The 17738-nt window shown below is 37.6% G+C and overlaps 1 protein-coding gene across 1 annotated transcript in view; it reads left to right on the top strand.

Moving 5' to 3' along the window:
- cacna2d2a (calcium channel, voltage-dependent, alpha 2/delta subunit 2a) overlaps positions 1-17738 on the top strand; it is a 215613-nt gene that overhangs the window by 133945 nt on the left and 63930 nt on the right. Inside the window, exon 6 of the mRNA XM_055160452.1 lies at positions 1808-1946. Within this exon, the coding sequence (XP_055016427.1) occupies positions 1808-1946 (139 nt within the window). The remainder of the gene's footprint in view (positions 1-1807; positions 1947-17738) is intronic.

A 17738-nucleotide genomic window follows, 5' to 3' on the forward strand; every position in this document is an offset into this window, starting at 1 on the left:
AGTGAATGGCTGGAGCAAATTGCAATCACACAAAATATTTCGGCGCATTAGTATGTGGCACATTATCAGACGAATGAATTTGAGAATAAAAGAAGTGAAATCAAAGGGGAGCGGCGTGGGGCTGTGCCAGAGGGCTAGTGCTGCACAGAGCTGAACAGAGCGGTCTGCATGCATGAGCACACTGGGTTTAACAATCAAATCAAACTGGCCTCTGTTTACTATGGCAACTAGATTTTATTGTGTTTACAGTTAATGCTTTTACATGTATTGAAATTAAATGAATCTAAAATGAAAACATGCGGAGCAGGCTGCAGTGAAAATTATGTAATTATGTAAAATTATTTTCTTTTCTTATTTCTGAATTCACCAAATAAGACTTAACAAAAGCATTTCTAATTGTTAGAAATATTGACATTGATGGAGAATAGCGAATATATGTGATTACAATTAAATTTAAAATCTCTTATAACAAGACAGGACATGCTCTTTACTGAACGTAGTCTAGGGCTTTTCAGTGCTCCATGTGTTGAACCATTATGGGACTATATGGTTCACATTAGCTACAGTGACATGATTTTTTGACTTCTAAAACTAAAGACTCAAATTACATGTAAACATCATGTCATTTGGATAATATCAAAGGTCCAGAAGTCAGATTATAATAACATTTTGGTGTGATGAATAAATAAATCCACAGTAATACAAGATGCAAAATGTTGGAATTGCTTTCACTGAAGACCACTTTCAAATTCTTTAAAGCATAATTTATACAGAAAATACAAGTGCAGTGAGATGTCTTAATAAAATCAATAAGGATTATCCAACAAGCGCTGCATGTAAATGAGTGTAATGAAAGGAGGAGTAGAAAGGCAGCTGAATCAGGCTCTACCCTCTCCTCTGGGAACACACACATTTTACACCAATGATAACTTATCCAGATAAATAGCTTAGAAATGTCACTTTTATCTGCTGGCTTCTTTGATATGCAAGATTTTCCTCCAAAAAATAAATAATGTGTCTTGCGTTTCCAACTACAAAAGGCACAGCCTAGAAAACCCTAGAAATGTAAGATCCTATATTATGCAAAATTGACTCTTGTGAGCTTTAGGCCATGTTATAATGCTGGAGTTGTTTTCATTCACACATGCTTAAGTAATCCTTTACTATTAGTCTGTCTTCATCTCTAAAGCTCAAATTGGTCTGTTTCACCTTGTGTGTCATGAAGTGGGAGTTTTCAACAACTATCTTTTACTTTTTTATTCAGTAGAGATTGGTAATTTGTTGAAATGATCCAAATGAATCTAGTGAAGATGTATGGAGTTGAATCCACAGTGAAGCACTTCCTGTATTACTACATGACAAGGTGGAACAGAGTGTTTTCTGTTTGAGAGATGAACTCAGCCTTAATATGTAGGGTTTGTGTGAAACATAACACAACTCCAGGTATGTTTATGATGAGGAAACAACATTATAATATATATCAAAAACAGCATAATATGAGTCCTTTAAGTGGAAATTCTATCTTCAAAATGAAGTTTGCAAAGCCGTAATTTAAGGGTTGTTATTTGTAATTAGAGGAGGTATACACGACTGTCTCACTAGAGGTGGGATACTGCCTGCTGTTTTCTCAAGTTAAATTAGCAGCATTTAAAATTGAGCTGGTAGCACGCGTCGGAAAAAGTCTATTTGAATATGGAAACTGGATGTACCCGAGCCGCCATGTTGGCACAGTCCAAATGCATGAATCTATTTGCGTGCACGTGTCTATATTGGTCTAACTTGTGTGATTGGTGCGTGTGTTTTGCAGACAGAGGATGGAGAGGAGGAGAATCCACTGGAGAGCTCCACATCTTTAGAATTGGAGTTTGTGGATGATCCCAATTTTAAAAACAAGGTCAACTACTCCTCCAGCGCTGTGCAGATTCCCACTGACATCTACAAAGGCTGTGAGTACACTTAACATGTGTTTGAGCAATGCATTTTAGAGTAGTTTTTGTGTTTTTGTGTGTGGTGTGTTTGTAAGGGCTTCTTGAATATAAGTATATGTGAATTGCATTGTCAGAAATTCAGAAATGTTCCTTCTACTTTAAAGATGCGCTGTGTAACTTTTTGGTTGGGGGGTCCCTTATCTGCTTGTTTCTATAGATATGTCATTGCTCTACCTGGAATGTTCCACAGTATGAGATTACACAGTTCTGCCTTACATTTATTCAATTACAGGTGGTTTTATAGCTCAAAAATGCCCAGAAAAACAAGAATTCTGACTGTGATGAGATTGTCTCTTCACAGATCTGACTTGTATCTTGGTCTGGTTTTGTTGATAGAAAGATAGAAAGGTTTAATGCCATACTGTGAAACATTCCAGACAAAGCAATAACATCTTTATCTCCACCAGAAAAGCTACGCAATGCACCTTTAATGTGTGGAGCTTTTATTTCATACTGTGCGATTTTATTTTTTTCCCCCAGGCCCCACTTTCTAGCTTCTTCAGTTCCTTCCCAATCAATCACAATTTCCTCTTATTAAAACGAATGAGAAGGGCTTTCAATCTTAATTTCATGACCAAAAATAAGACACTTTAATTCATGAGCACCATTCAACACAAGAAAATAGTCCAATGTCTGAATATTGCCCTAAACTACATACTTTCACTGACACAGGTTTAGAAAAAACATACATTTTCTCCAGCATTACCCAAAATAGTGAAACAAATTTTATACTGATGTTGTTGTAGTGCCAAAGAGGAAGCTAGATTTTGCTTTATTTCTCAGTTTATCTCATTGTAAAGAATTTTGTGGGGTGTGATACAGTAGTAAATAATTGTGAATACTCTCTAATCATTCCATAGTGATTTTCATTTGCATACTGCATTGTAGGTAAGTACTAGGGATGGGCATTTGATTGAATTTCCTTAATTGATTGTCGGGAGAATTAACCAATTTTGATTCATCATTAACCTTTTTATATTAAGAGTATCATCATTATTACTATTACTAATCTGTATAAATAAACTAAACTTTACAACATATAAACCATAACCACTATAGAGTCACATCAGTCCGTTTGACATTATAATGTGTTTAATGCAGCTTTGCACACATTTGTTTAGTTTTACAGAAACAAATCTGAAAACATGGTTAATTTACATAAACCATAAGCAAAAAAACTGCTCTTTCCTTGTGCGCTGATGCGGTCAGCTTCTGTCGGACTAAAGAACACGACTCAGTGGAATATGAGTGTTTTCTGTATGACAGAGGGATGTTGATCATGATGATGGTAAGTCTGTTCTGTGCATATGTTGCTTTGGAGATGGTTCATCTTTTCAGAGATCATACGTGTGCAGGTTTAGCACAACTCTTTATGTTGCAGTAACCGGGATACTACGTTTACATGCACCATGACGAAACCGGGATACAGATGTACATGTAAACGCACTCATTTAGGGATATAGTGATCTTCAAGGAGGTGTGCCAGAGCCGAAACATGGGACTGTGAGGCCACAACTCCAGTGTTTGCGCTGTCGGAAGAACCTTATTTCCTACGTGACACTACACAACCTACATTTGGTTTGTGGATTAAAAATTAATGTAACAGTTGACTAATCATCCCCATCCCTGGTAGATACTTGTACACGCATTCATGCCAGTGCAATAATAATTGGCCTTAAGGAAGGCTGATGTTATATCAAAACCTGTGTGAGTTGGATATATTCAACTTGTAGTTCGGGTACCTGTTTTAATTTTTGTCCTGCTACTACTAGGGTAGTCAAAAGTATAAGACCACATAGAACAGTATACACCCACGGACTACTGCTTGATTTCAGATGACAGATATCTGCTGTCTTCATTGAACTCTTATTGACAAACCAGGCGAGTCTTCTCTTCCTTCTTCACCTCCTCTACACATGTCCCATTACCAAACTGGAGCAGAAGCACTTCTTTCTCATCTTATTTATCTTGGCACGGGTCCCTTTTGTAACCTTGGGGACAGACTGTGCCAATCTCCAAACCACTCCAAAACCAGGCCATGCACAGACACACAGACCGACAAGATTGATGGACATTTTACAGAAGCCATTTTTCTTTGCTATTGTACATTCCTTTGTCTTGTGTGTTGAACAGTCGCCCGCTGTATGCCACCTGTCTGTGACAAAGGCCTCCAGCTGTGCGTCTTGTCAGAATTAGACACTCTGGGTTCAGGACAAGATGTCAGAGGGCACTGCTAACTCACAATAGAGCAATCAGGAGTCTGCATTGTTCCCACAGCCATTTTGTGCCACTTTCTCTCTCTCTCAATGTCTCTCTGTGGTCTTTCTCTCTTTCTAACCCTCTCTCTCCCTCTCTTTCTTTCCATATTTATAAATTTTCTCTCTTTCTCGCTTTCCTTTTCTCTTACGTTATACTTCTGTCTCTTGCTGTTTTTGCTGTCTGTCTCTCACCCTCTCTCTCTTTCTCTCTCCACCCCTCTTCCTCCTCCATGTCGCTTGTTCCCTCAGTCTTTCTCTGCGTATTTATCCTCTCCTCATCCTTTCTCTTTATTCCTCTTTGCCCTTTTCAAGTCAGTCTCTCTCTTTCTATGTCCTTCTCTCTATTTCGTTAACCCTCAGTCCCTTTTTTCTTACTATCTGCCCCCCTTCCTCTATCCTCAGTCTCTCTTTGCCCTCTTTTACAGCTTCTTTCTCTTGCTTTGTTTTTCTTTCTGTCTCCCCTCTCCTTCTCTTTCCAACTCTGATCTTGCTCTTGCTCTTTCTCTCTCCCTCTATCTATCTCTCTCCTCATCTATATACTGTATGTCTCTCTCTTTATTTCTCCTATCTCCCCCTTGTTCTTTATACTTTTCTCTCTCTCCCCTGCTTTCTCTTACTCTCCTTCTTTATTTGTCATTGTACCCATTTCTTTCCTCTTGTTTCTCTCTTGCCTCCATCCTCTCCTCAGTCTCATCTATGTCTATGTCCCCCTTCCCCTTTCTTGCTCTCTCTTCTTCTCTCCTCCTTCTCTCTCCCTCTCTTCCCTCCTTCTCTGTCTCCAGTCTGAAGATACTAGCATCAGAATAAAGGGCTCTTGATTGAGCCCGGGACAGGGGACTATAGTGCACTGGAGTGGTACAGTGCATACAAGTATTTCCAGCCTTTGTCCAGGAAGTGTTTACTATTGATGTTGTTTAGTTAGTTCCCATTTCATGCTCTGCTGAGTCGAGATTGCCAACTGCAGATTCTGGGCCAACTCCATTATGAACATGTGTTGTATGTTTCGGATGTTGTTTATTTTTAAGTACATAAAGCCAATACTGTCCCAAAGTGCACAGTGAGTTTAAGACTTCCTGAAAAAGGTGTGGGGAGAATAAAGGGGCAACATGTAACTTTCAGGTTAGAGGTTCGCCTGGCATTAAAAGATCTAGTATTTATCTCAGGTTTTTATTGTTTAAATAGATAAATAGTTGCAAAAACATTCTTAAAGTGAGTGCTTTTGCCTATCATCTGATGAGCAATATTGCTTTTTGTGTGTTTTTGTTGTTGTCCTAAAATCTAAAATTACAATTTTGTATAAAGGCTCTCAGATCTGATTACTTTCTCTTGATTAAATTTACTTCACTTCAAACAAACAAAAAATTGAGGTTTTTGTTTTTTTTTCTTAAACTGATCCAAGTTTTCACAGAATTACAGTACATATGATCAATTTCTACCATGCAGTTTTTTTCCCTCTGGGTCTGTTTCTAACATGCTGCTATAATGCAAATGCATGAGAATAATTATAATGACATGCACGAGCTACGGCCTATGACGGCAGCCAACAAACAAATGACATGATTCAACTTAATAGCACATGTACAGGGCAATGGAATGCAGTTTTCCCAATCAGAATCAGCAATGAAGCAAGTATAAAGCACACTTGACTTAGAACTATAGTTATTAATAAGACTCTAAGATGCGTCGATGTAGCCTGATTCATCATCCGGTTTCACTTCATAGAAATCATCTGACCTCGCAGTGTTAGAATTTGTTCGCTCGACATAGGTGGGTACTTTTTTTTCATTTAACCAATCGCTGCTATTTGGTCGTGACGTATGTAATGCTCTGCTAACAGGGCTAACTGGTATATTAAGCTTTTCCCAAATCCCATAGGGAGAATCGCAATAACATCTTTCCCCTTGATAAAATTCACCAAACATTCTCTTTTTTCCGTCTTTAAATCCTCAATCTCGGGAATCGTTGACAACACAGAATGAATGGCTCTTTGCTGATTGGCTGGTGCCTGAACTCGCACTTCCGGAGTTTTTACGAACCGTCTAGTGTATTCTGATTCCTGACCTAGTCGCTGGAGAGAAATTAAATTGATTGGAGGCACTAGGTAGCGTTGATGTACATTGTACTGTAAACAAGACCTGTCATGCCAATTACTATATAGACTTATCATTGAATATATAACAGATGGAACAATAATTTTGGGAGATCAGAATTTATCATGTGCTTTTTCTTTGCACTACTGGGACATTGTTTGTTGTTGTGTTTTTTTTTTTTTTTTGGCTATATGATCAGATTTAAGCCATAAAGGTTAGAATTAACAACTTCTATGATTCAATACAGACTAAAGTGTTTGATTTTGCTATTTATTTATTGCATCTGATGATTTTCTAACAATATTGTACATTTAGAATAGTTTTTGTGGTTTAAATCTCTTGGGTTATTTTGTCAGTGGCATAAATTTGTTTCAGTATTATCATTTATATGTCTATATTTACAGCACTATATCAAACTTCAAAATGTGCTTTTGTGACAGGCCTACTGTAAACTTCTATTTAAAATAGTCAGACGATAACTGGTCGAGTTTGAAAGCTGACAGTTCTCACCTGTATGTCTTGTAAGCTTCATCATATATTACAGTAAATGTACCTCTAGTCGTGTATATGCATATGTTGTACTCATTTCAGGTATTTCTGTTGCATTAAGACAAATGAGTCTGTAGCAGCCCCTCTAGACTATCCCCAGGTGACAGTGGAGAGGTTGTCTGAGGAGAGAGAGGTGTAGGCGTCCTGTGGTCCTTTGGGTGCTCTCAGGTCTGGTGTACAGTGCATGTGCAGCTTTGGGATTAGCAGCAGAGGAGCGGGTGAGTGGGCAGGTTGAAGGCTCCTTTCTCAGTGGGATATGGGAGCTAAAGAGAAAAGAAACAGAAACACTGGGACGAATTCAGTCCAACGCACAACATCCTGGGTCTTTCTTTGTCAATTTTACACTCTTGTCTGTGTGCGCGCCATGTGGTGACTGAGCCGCTTAAGTCTGTGTACAATTTGGCACTAAAACACAAGTACATATTTCCTTAAAAACAAAGAGTTAGACAGAGATGTTGAACAGGTGAAGAAGCATAGTAAAGTTGACAATTTAAAGTTGTTTTCACTACATTTTATTGGTGGGTTTGTCAATTAGCTACATAACTCAAAAATATCCAGATGTTTTTAGAATGGAAAAAAAAAAAGTAAGAAATGTGCGTTTCGGTGAAATTGTGTGAAATGGAGGCATCAGAAAAAATACTTACACTATTACAGCAATATTGCACCCATGAAAGAATCAGAATACTTTTATTGCCTTTGTCAGTGAACACAATTCACAAACTAGGAACTTGCTTTAGCTTTATGGTGCAACATAAAACAAAGAATAAGAATATAAGCTATGATAAGATAAAGTGCAAGATAGGATAAAGGAGGACAGGAGTGCAAGATAAGTGCATGCGTTAAAATAAGGTAAAAAATAGACAATATACAGTGTGTATAGAAAATATATAGTGTGGGCAAAACAACAATGAAAAAAGTTTGACTTAATTGTAGTGGTAAAGTGACAGTAATTGGTGTTATAAAGTGTTCATGAGTTCAACCATAGAGGAGAAGAAACTGTTCTTGTAGTGTGAGGCTCTGGTCAGTCTGTGTCTGTCCCTTTGACCCCAGTAAACCACACTGTGATGGAAGAGATGAGGATGGACTCAATGATGGCCATGTACGGCTTTCCTCAGCCGCTCTCTGCAGGAAGTACATCCTGTGTTGGCCTCTGGATGATGACATTGATGGTGGGCTCCCACTTGAGGTCATGGGGGATGGTGGTGGCAAGGAAGGTGCCGAAAGAAGTGGTTGTTTCAGTAGAATACTTTTCCGGAGTTAAATTCTATGCATCTTTTATAGTATTGGGAGCTCATACTGACTTCCAGCATTGTATTTACGTCTATCAGTATTCAACATCTTTGTAACTGCATATTTGATTCTAGATTGTAATTAAACAATCATGCATTTAAAAATTTCAAAAAACAGTTATTGGCATTTGTTATTCATATAGTATTTACTTCAGATGCTCTGCCCTGACCTCTGCACATATCTCGGCTTGCGTCCTCTTCTAGATGAATTCTTTTCTAAACTAAGAACCCGAGACACTAAATCCACCCTAAATGGCTGTGTAATCTGCCAGTTCAAATGTGTCCTTTGTAGATGGGATAAACAAGAAGGCGATAAGTGAAGGAGAAGAGATGCTTTATTAATAGAAACCATTTGGAGCCAAAAACAGGCTTTTATGAGGATCTTTCCAGAGGCTAAACAGGGCCGAGGAAGTGTCTGGATTTGATTTGTCGTGTGGGGCCCTGAGTCGGTTTATTGAGATGGAGAGTGTTCCCTGAGCGCTGTAATGAAGCGTTTTATGATTCATTATTCCACAGCTGATTTCTGCTGCCCAGTCGGCAAACTTTCTAATTAGCTTAGGTCAAATATTCACTCACTTTTCCTCCATAATTGTCATTGGTTATTACGGAGTGGACATTGCGACTCAGCCACAGTGGGATACATGATGGGGAATAGTGCCCAAGTACTATTAAGGTTGTCAAAAAAAGAGTTTCCAAACTACAATTAATATCAAAACTAGATCCTGATTAAAAAATAGGACAAAATTGGACCTTCCCTGAATAAGTTTTGAATGGTCTTGAACTAGTGTGAGACCACAAAATGTAGGTCCTCTGTCCTCTGATCCGAAGGTTGGTGGTTCGAATCCCACTCTCAACATCATAATACACCATTGTCTATATGTTTGTGAATGGATGAGTTGTTCCTTGAAGTGAAGTGCCTTGACAGTGGACAAGCACTATATAAAAGTGTGACCATTAGCCATTTACATTTATAACATTAAAGAAAATTGTCCAAAAAGAATGATTTCTATTATCATTGCCATATTAAAAATTGTACAAAGAAATCAGGTTTGAAATTGTAATATTGTGATACTAGGCCCTGTTACCTTTGTTAAAATATGTTGTCTAACACCATCCATCCATTCAAGTATTTTTTAGCAACTTTACCATATGCTTTTACTAGCGGAGATGCTCAGAAACCGATCTGGTTATAACCAGTTCAGCATCAATCAATGAAAATATTAATAGACTTTACTGGTTCCTCGGTACAAGTGTGTGTTCTGTCCCTAATTACAGATAGCATTTGTAATAACATGGTTCCTCAGTGTGTGTACAAATTGACAAGTTATAGTGTATATTTTCCTGATGCAAGGTCATTTACCAACCACTATGAATGTAGATTTATTCTGCCACCCAAATAGTGCCGATTGCACATTTGTTTTCTAAATACCTATTGTATGATTGCATGCCTCCAGTCTATTTGCAGTAGTAGTAATGTGTGTGGTATATAAATGCTTCATACTACTGGTCTACATTAGTGTTGTGCGAGCCTAAGCAGCTGCTCAGCGGGACACAGGGAGGACCTCCAGTCATTGTGGGGAGTCCTTTCATTTAAGTTGAAGTTTAAATCCGTTATTTCCAGCCCTCACGTCACATTGTCAGTCTCTCATTGTAGTCATCCACACACAGAAACGTGGTTATCACTAGTGAATGGTTGGAACTGGCTAGCTGTGCAGATGAAAGAGCAGAAGCTTAAATGTTTTTTTTTTCTCTCTTTTTTGCATGGGGGCTGGGGAGATTAGCCCACCCACCGCATGCTGTGCATATACAAACATCCATATACACTGTGACTGTACACACTATTTACGGTTCTTAAGGCATTGTTCTGGCCCACAAAACCACACAGCAAGTGAAGTTTACGCATTATTGTAAGTTGTAACTCATTTATAAATGTAAGACTTTCCTTTGGTGTATTTTTGGAGCTAATGTTTTAAAGATGAGTTGCTCTTACTCCCAACAGCATATCACAGTTTTCTCATAGCTTAGATTGCAATTTTAATGATTCTTTCTCTCCTACTATCTTTATATTATTTTTAGAGTTAACTAAAGCCACTTTCTTCTTATGATTGTTCACACTTGACTGTGATTGGTTAAATCCACTTGATAATGACCAATAGGAGAAGTGGGTAGGCCTGTCATGATAACAAATATTGAGGTGCGATGTATTGATATATTCTGAAAATATCACAATAAACGATAATATTGTAATGAATTTATACCACTTTCACAATAGCCTCAATGCAGGAAATTCACAGTAAACCCTTCTTAAAATGAATTATATATATTTTGACTGTTCATATGTAAACAGTACAATTAAATACGAGTAGAATTCTAGTATCTATAATGTGTCATATAAGTGAATAATTGGACCATCTACAACTCAACATGAAAGAATTTCCCACTAGTGCTTAGAAAAGGTACACGCAATAAATACTGAGCCTGATAAAAAAATTTAAAAAAAGTTCATGTAGCATATATTGAATGATAAGTGGATATAGTAATTATTGTGACAGGCCTAAGAGTGGGTGGGAAGGAGTTAGTTTTTGAGCACAGAGTAGGCGACAGTAGCTCAATTGGTAGAGTTTGAATTCCACTCTCGACATAAACATTAATGGTGATTCCAGCTCCCTGTCATTGTGTCCTTGGGCAAGACACTTAACCCACCTCACCCTCAGTCTGTGTACACTGTTGTATGAAAGTGTGTGTGTGAATGGGTGCGTGGTTCCTTGATGAAAAGCTCTTTGGTGCCTTGAAGGTGGAAAATTTCATTCTCTCAATGTCATTTCTCTCCAGTGACTAGGTCAGGAATCAGAATACACTAGACGGTTTGCAAGAAGCCTGGACGTTGTAGATCGAGCACCGGCCAATCAGCAAAAAGCTGTGAAGCCATGACATCAAACTTAAGCGCCCTTCTGGTACAGCACAACACTAAATAGCAGCAATTGGTTAAATTAAAAAAAGTACTTGCCTACCGTCAAGCGAACGAAATGCTAATGCTGCGAGGTCAGACAGTTTCAATGAAGTGAAACCAACTGATGAATCAGGGTAGTGGAAAAGTACTATAAGATTAAAATGACAGTATAATAAGTATTAGATCACAATTAAATATCATCCAGTGTTGAAAATGAGCCATATGCAGAGGACATATTTCCCAAAGTACGTTAACCATAATTTAAGATGGTCACTGGTTAATTAGTTTAAAGGCTCTAATGATTATTGATATTTTCTAATAAATGAAATACAATTTTGGCAATGCATTTCACATTCTTACACACATTCAAATGTCCACACTGCTTAAAGAATTCTTGAAACTCCAAGTGCAATCTTATGGCCAGTCCGTTTACAGTATTCCTCTCTGGTTTGTGCTCAAACTCCCCTGAAGAAAGCCCCAGGCAAAACGTGATCCTGCTCACCTTTATATTTATATATGTGAAAAACTGACATGTTTAGCCTTAAGCCAGATTTGAGAATGTCTTGAGCTGCCAATATCATTCGAAAATAGCACTCCATGTATCCTTACTGAGCCAATTCACTTTAGATGAGATGAGAACAATGATTGCGAAAGTATTTCATGACAACAAATGCCTTCAGGTGTTGCATATGACTAAATTATAAGCTCATTCACTCAATGATTCAAATTTATTCAATTGGCAATTTAGCCATGCAACATTCATAATTAATTCTATATAATTGCAATATAATTTGTGGTTAAGTGCGTCATAAAACATTTACATTTTTAAGGGTGTACTGTGTAACTTTTCTCGTGGAGGGTCTGCTTGTAGCCGTGGACGTGTTTTGTCTGGAATGTAATTGTATAGAGAGAAGCAGACGATGGACCCTCCACCAGAGAAAAGTTACGCAGTGCACCTTTAATAATGGAAATGGATGCATAAGCACATTGCATTCACCCCAATTAAACCCTTCTTTTCAAAGCAATTCACTATACTTTGCAAACCAGGCCAGCAATGCCCAACATCAAAACCAGATTATATTTAAATCTGGAAAAAAATTGAATCATGAAAAAAGTTCCAGACAGATCGAGGGGCGAGGATAAGAGAAAGGGGATTTAAACTGTCTATTTTTGCAAGCTCTGCCCTGTCTCTCTCTCTTAGCCTGCCTATAGTATGTGCCCAGTCAAGGAGCACTATCGTTTACCCACACGCTAATGAGAATGGTCGGCACGGCAACCCCACTTCACTCCCCAGCAGCCTCACAAATTACATTCCACATGTTTTTATTTACCGCTCTGTTTTAATTAGAAACAGGATTGAGACCAGAGCTGGGGAGGAGTGGGGAAACCTGCCCTCTCTGTACAAATCAGAATATTGAATAATTACTGCTCCATTGAGTTATTCCAGTGTTCACCTACGTAGTCCCAGTGATTTTCCAGGCACCAGCAGTGAAGTAGGAGAGGTTTTGAATCTTTATTGTACATTTTGTTTTGGTGGAGAGAAGAAGTAGGAGTCATTGTGTCTTTGATTGCAATATGGAAATGGTCACGATAACAAATTTTGAATTTTTATATATTGCTGAAGTAAATACAGCCCAAAATTAGATTTAAACCACAATAAATATTCTAAATGTACAATCCTGAAAAAGTTATTCATTCAAACTTTTACGGCAAAGAAAATGTACGTGGTAAATGTTGACCCCAAAAAAGACTCTTGAAGCATTCATATTTTGAACGTCAATATACCGTATTTTCAGGATTATTGAGCACACCTGATTTTAAGCCGCAACAACACAATATTAACAAAATTTTAAAATTGTACATATATAAGCCGCAGGTGTCCATGTCTTCAAGAACCTTTTCAAGTTAGGGCCATCTGCTTTTATTGCCTCTGAAAGATTTTGCCATTTTTTTGCATTGAGTCAGTTCATCATGCTGTGTTGCCAACGTCTCACCATCAACTCATTGATGCTGAGCTCACGTGCAGCAGCTCGATTTCCTTCTTCCACAGTCAGATCTATTGCGGTTAACTTAAAAGCTGCATCATCTGCATTTCTTTGTGCGTTTTCTATGAGGAGGGTGTGTATGAAGTGCAAAATAACTGTTCAAAACACAAACTAGAATCTTCCTTGGTGCATCACCTCTGTCTCTCCCAGTGTCTACGGTGCATGTCTTCTGCAAAAAGAGCCGCTGTCCTGTCTTGTCTTCATGTAAGTGTCTTGTATGATTTCAGAAGATTTCAGGCTCTTTGGGGTGGGGCTAGGCTAGTTCTATCAATCAAGTATGAGTGGATGTCCAGCTACTGAAGTTTGAGATGTTTCTTCTCCTCAATTAAAAATGACTTCCCCTCACTAATGTTAATTTAGCATCATAACTTATTTGATCACACGGTGATAAACTGTTTGAGTGCACTGACAATATCACTAGCTAGTGAAGCAGCTTCATTTGAACCCTAGATCCATGTGTAACCGTACAGACAGCAACGCTTTCTGCACTCAGGCTGCGTGTATCCGCTGTGTTGCCAAACCATAGATCGTATACTGTATATGAATGGACAATGTGCCAAACAAAGAATCTGTTCATATGTTAACTGCATCATTTTATTCGCCGCAGGGTTCAAAGTGTGAGAAAAAAGTAGCAGCTTATAGTCCGGAATTTAGTAGTAATTATCATGACAGGTGCATTCACAGAATTTGCCAACTCTGCTTTACCTAAAGGTGAACTATGTAACTACTGGTGGACAGTCCACAACATGTTTTTCTCCATGAAGATGTTTATGCTTAGACTGGAATATTCCTCAGTATAGCATTAAACAGGTGATGCCTTCAGGCGAAGTTATTAGTCAGATCTGTGGAGACACGAACTTGCTCACACTAAGAAAATGTTTTTCAAGGTATTATTGAGCAACAAAATACCTGTAGTTGAATGAATATGAGCTATGTTTAATGTTGTAATGTGGGATAAGGTCAAAGAGGGAAGTAGGTAGCAGTGAGGGCTTTTTTCTATTCAGGTTTATTTTACTTAACTATTTAAATAAGCTGTGCCGTCTGATTTATATAGAATTACCTATTATTTTACTCATACATTTACAAGTGTTAAAATACTAAAGTTAAGATTCAAGTACACTTTGTAATTCCTATTCAGGGGTGTAGTGGGCAACATAGATCAGCACCCACGGGACCCATCTCCAAATCTTATGTGGTCTACAAGCTTGAGCATTAGCCTATTGTGCATGTAAATCCAGAAAATGGGCACCCAGAGATAACCTACTCAGGCACAGGAAAAAACAAAACAATTATTCTGCTACTGTGTTGTTTTTTATTCCACTGAAGTTGCAAAAGCATGTTCTTCAGTATTTTGATTGACACACTGGTTCAGAGGTTGCGACTGTGACAGAAGCACTGAAACTTTAAATTGAAATGTGTTTTGCTTCTTTGTGGAGTTAGCATAATACATACCCTACTGCCTGCACTGTGAAACAATTACATGTCCCTCTATATATTCTCCAAGTCAAAGCTACGAATCACCTTTACTTCTTGGGATTGGCATGGACTTTGTTGTGGGTTACATTTGTAGTAGTAAGCCTCTGTTGCCAGTTTTCTCTGTCCTCCATTTTGTGTGTTGGATAAAAGGTTTAGGGTCCTGCCTCTTTACCATGGAGCCAGACTACAGCCGAAGCAGCCATAGCCCTGAAGGAGTGAGAGAGAAGAAAGGAGAGGAGAGAGAACAGGAGATTGAAAAGAAATTGGTTTGACAAAAGAAAACTCAGAAAATGAGGTGGTGCAGGAGGAGAGCACAGTGGACCATGATGACCTTCAGCCCTATAGAAAAGACTGGGCTGTTATTGGACTTTTTAATGTTAACCCCAATACTAAAGAACTGTATTTACCAGAGATTTCAATTGCATAGGCTATATCACATTATCTCTACTTCTGTGCCATCCTGTTGGTGTGACCTATTTCTTTCCATTTCAGTACATACGTTTAATGCCATGCAGAGCAATAACATTTCCATGGAGATGATCATATGGCAGGTGTTCCATCGGAAAAGTTATATATATTACATCTTAAAAATAATTTCCAGGTCTATTTCCTTTTCATCTCACCTCTGTCTCCCATGGCAACAAAATGGCTCCTTAACTATTATAATACAATTAGTTTCACAGGTTGTTAGGGGTGTATGTCAGACCACCCCTGTGCTTTTGTAAGACTCTGTTCATACATGTAACACCCACTGTGTACTGAATATGGGGTTATGAAACTGCTTTATCTGTATTATATTACATGGGGTTAGAGTTAGGTACTTTTACATTTACTTTAGCATTTTTATATACAAAATTGTACGTAAGTCAAAGATTTGTTTGCTCCTCCTACTGCGAGTAGTCTACAAGAGATAAACGCTTTATGTTGAGAACATTATTTTAAAGGTGCTCTATAACTTTTTGGTCTGGCTTGGTCTGAACTCATGAAGATAGAAAGGTTTAAACAGAAGATAGAAAGGTGAAAATGGATAAAACTATAACTGGAGAAAAGCATCTGACGGAGCCTCCAACAGAAAAATTACATAATGCACCTTTAACATTTGTGCCTCTTGCTCCACTCCTTCAGTTATGATTTAGTTTTTTCTCATTTTTATCTATCCTTTTGAATATACCAGATGTCTCCATTATTTAAGGTTTTGTTCTTCCAATTACATTAACTTCAAATTGAAACTGAATTACTTGAGTAGTAGTTTTTCTAAATGCTTTTCTTTTACTCTTAATTGTATAATTTTATGAACCTCTACTTTGTACTTTTACATGAATATTTTTAATTTGAAGTAACGTTACTTTTCACCATGAGTAATGTGTGTACTGGGCTGTTGAAGGGGTACAGGTCATGGGACATGGGTGACGTATGGTCCCATGTATAGATACCATAAATCCCACTAATAATGGTTTCCCTATTTGCTGCATGTGCGTGGTATAAAGGGCTCAAGCCAAGGGTGTTAGAAGTGTCATGGCGGTATTGTTGACGAATTGCCTTTTAAAGATATCAAAGGCAGAGGTGTTATGTGGTGAAGGATGGTACTGCGAGGGGCCCTGACTGCTTCTCCTGACCATATTTTCTCCCGGGGGAAATTTGTCTTTTTATCAAGTGTCCGTAGAAGTCTCGCCGTATCCGGACTGAATAAATCAAGCTGAATTAGTTTTGCGACCCTCTTATCGGGGATACATTTCAGGGACATTTTTCTGTGCTGATCACAGTAAAGATGGAAGTGTACGTTTGTGTTTATAACTGAAAATGCACTGTATGCTGCTGTAAAAATATAAATTCACATTATAAAGGACCATAGCAATATAAATGTGTATAAAAGGATATTTATGTAAGGAACAGGACATTGGGCTGCATAAATAATTGTAATTGACATGAAATTGTAATTTGAGTTGGCACAATTGTGAAATTACTGTTGTACCTGTTTTTTTGAAGCACAATTTATTGCTACAGAGATATACTGCAATACATGATAATATTAAAACAAATTTGTGCCACTGATACATAATAAAATAAAATACAGCAGGATAATCCCAGAAAACATTAAAATGTATGAACTGCAAAATATAATGCACTATTAATGGTCAGTAATTAGCCACAGAAGTCACTTATTCAACATTTTACAGCTGAAATCTTATTCTTTTACAACAAAATACTGAAAAACTCCCCACTTTTACAACAATATTTTACATGCAATAAATAATGAGCCCCAGATATTGTTCCAACTTAAATATATTGAATGATAAATCAATATAGTTGTTATCATGACAGGCCTATTTAGACCTTTACAAAATTGGATTATTGTATTAATTTATTAGTTCTTAATTCACTTTTTTAAAAAGTTAATGCTTCTGGAGTTTTCAATGTGGATTCTGAACACCATCCTACATTTTAAACATGTATCACTAATCCAATATCAAAAAATTTTGATTAGATTTTTAACCATGCAGTTCTACGAGATATGGAAGAAGTTTATGTAAGTAACATGTCATCGTTTGGCATAACAAGAACTATTTTTTATTATAATAAGACATTTACCCTTTACCATAGATTTTTATGGGAAAATGTAAACATACTATACTATAGCTTCTTCAGTATATTGAGGTCTATCCTATGAGCTCTGATAGGGAATACTATTAAAAAAAAAAAGCCTGACATACATGGACTTTTACTTTTTATTAACTCACGTATTCATGTTTATTCATGTATTTCTTATAGCTATATAAACATGGCTATTCCTTATCATTTCCCACGGTACCCCACATATATAAGGCCCATATTTGCTATAATTGCAAAGAAATGGTGACGGTGGGAGTACGAGAATCATCACATTTCCATATATGACTTCCCATATATTACATAAAATCCGTAATTTGCATTAGGCATATAGCATCGTAGTGTCTGCTCATGTTTTTGTCTTCTCCAGTTATGAAATTGAATTTTTGTGATGAATGAAAGCTGCTAATTTGTGTTTCTTTCAGCGGCTGGTCCTCCCCCTCAGTCTGTCTGATTATATGCAGCCGTCTCTGTCCTTTTTAGTTC

This window comes from Boleophthalmus pectinirostris, unplaced genomic scaffold (genome assembly GCF_026225935.1).
Source record: "Boleophthalmus pectinirostris isolate CB_2022bp ecotype Guang Dong unplaced genomic scaffold, ASM2622593v1 HiC_scaffold_3, whole genome shotgun sequence".
Classification (NCBI taxonomy): Eukaryota; Metazoa; Chordata; class Actinopteri; order Gobiiformes; family Gobiidae; genus Boleophthalmus; species Boleophthalmus pectinirostris.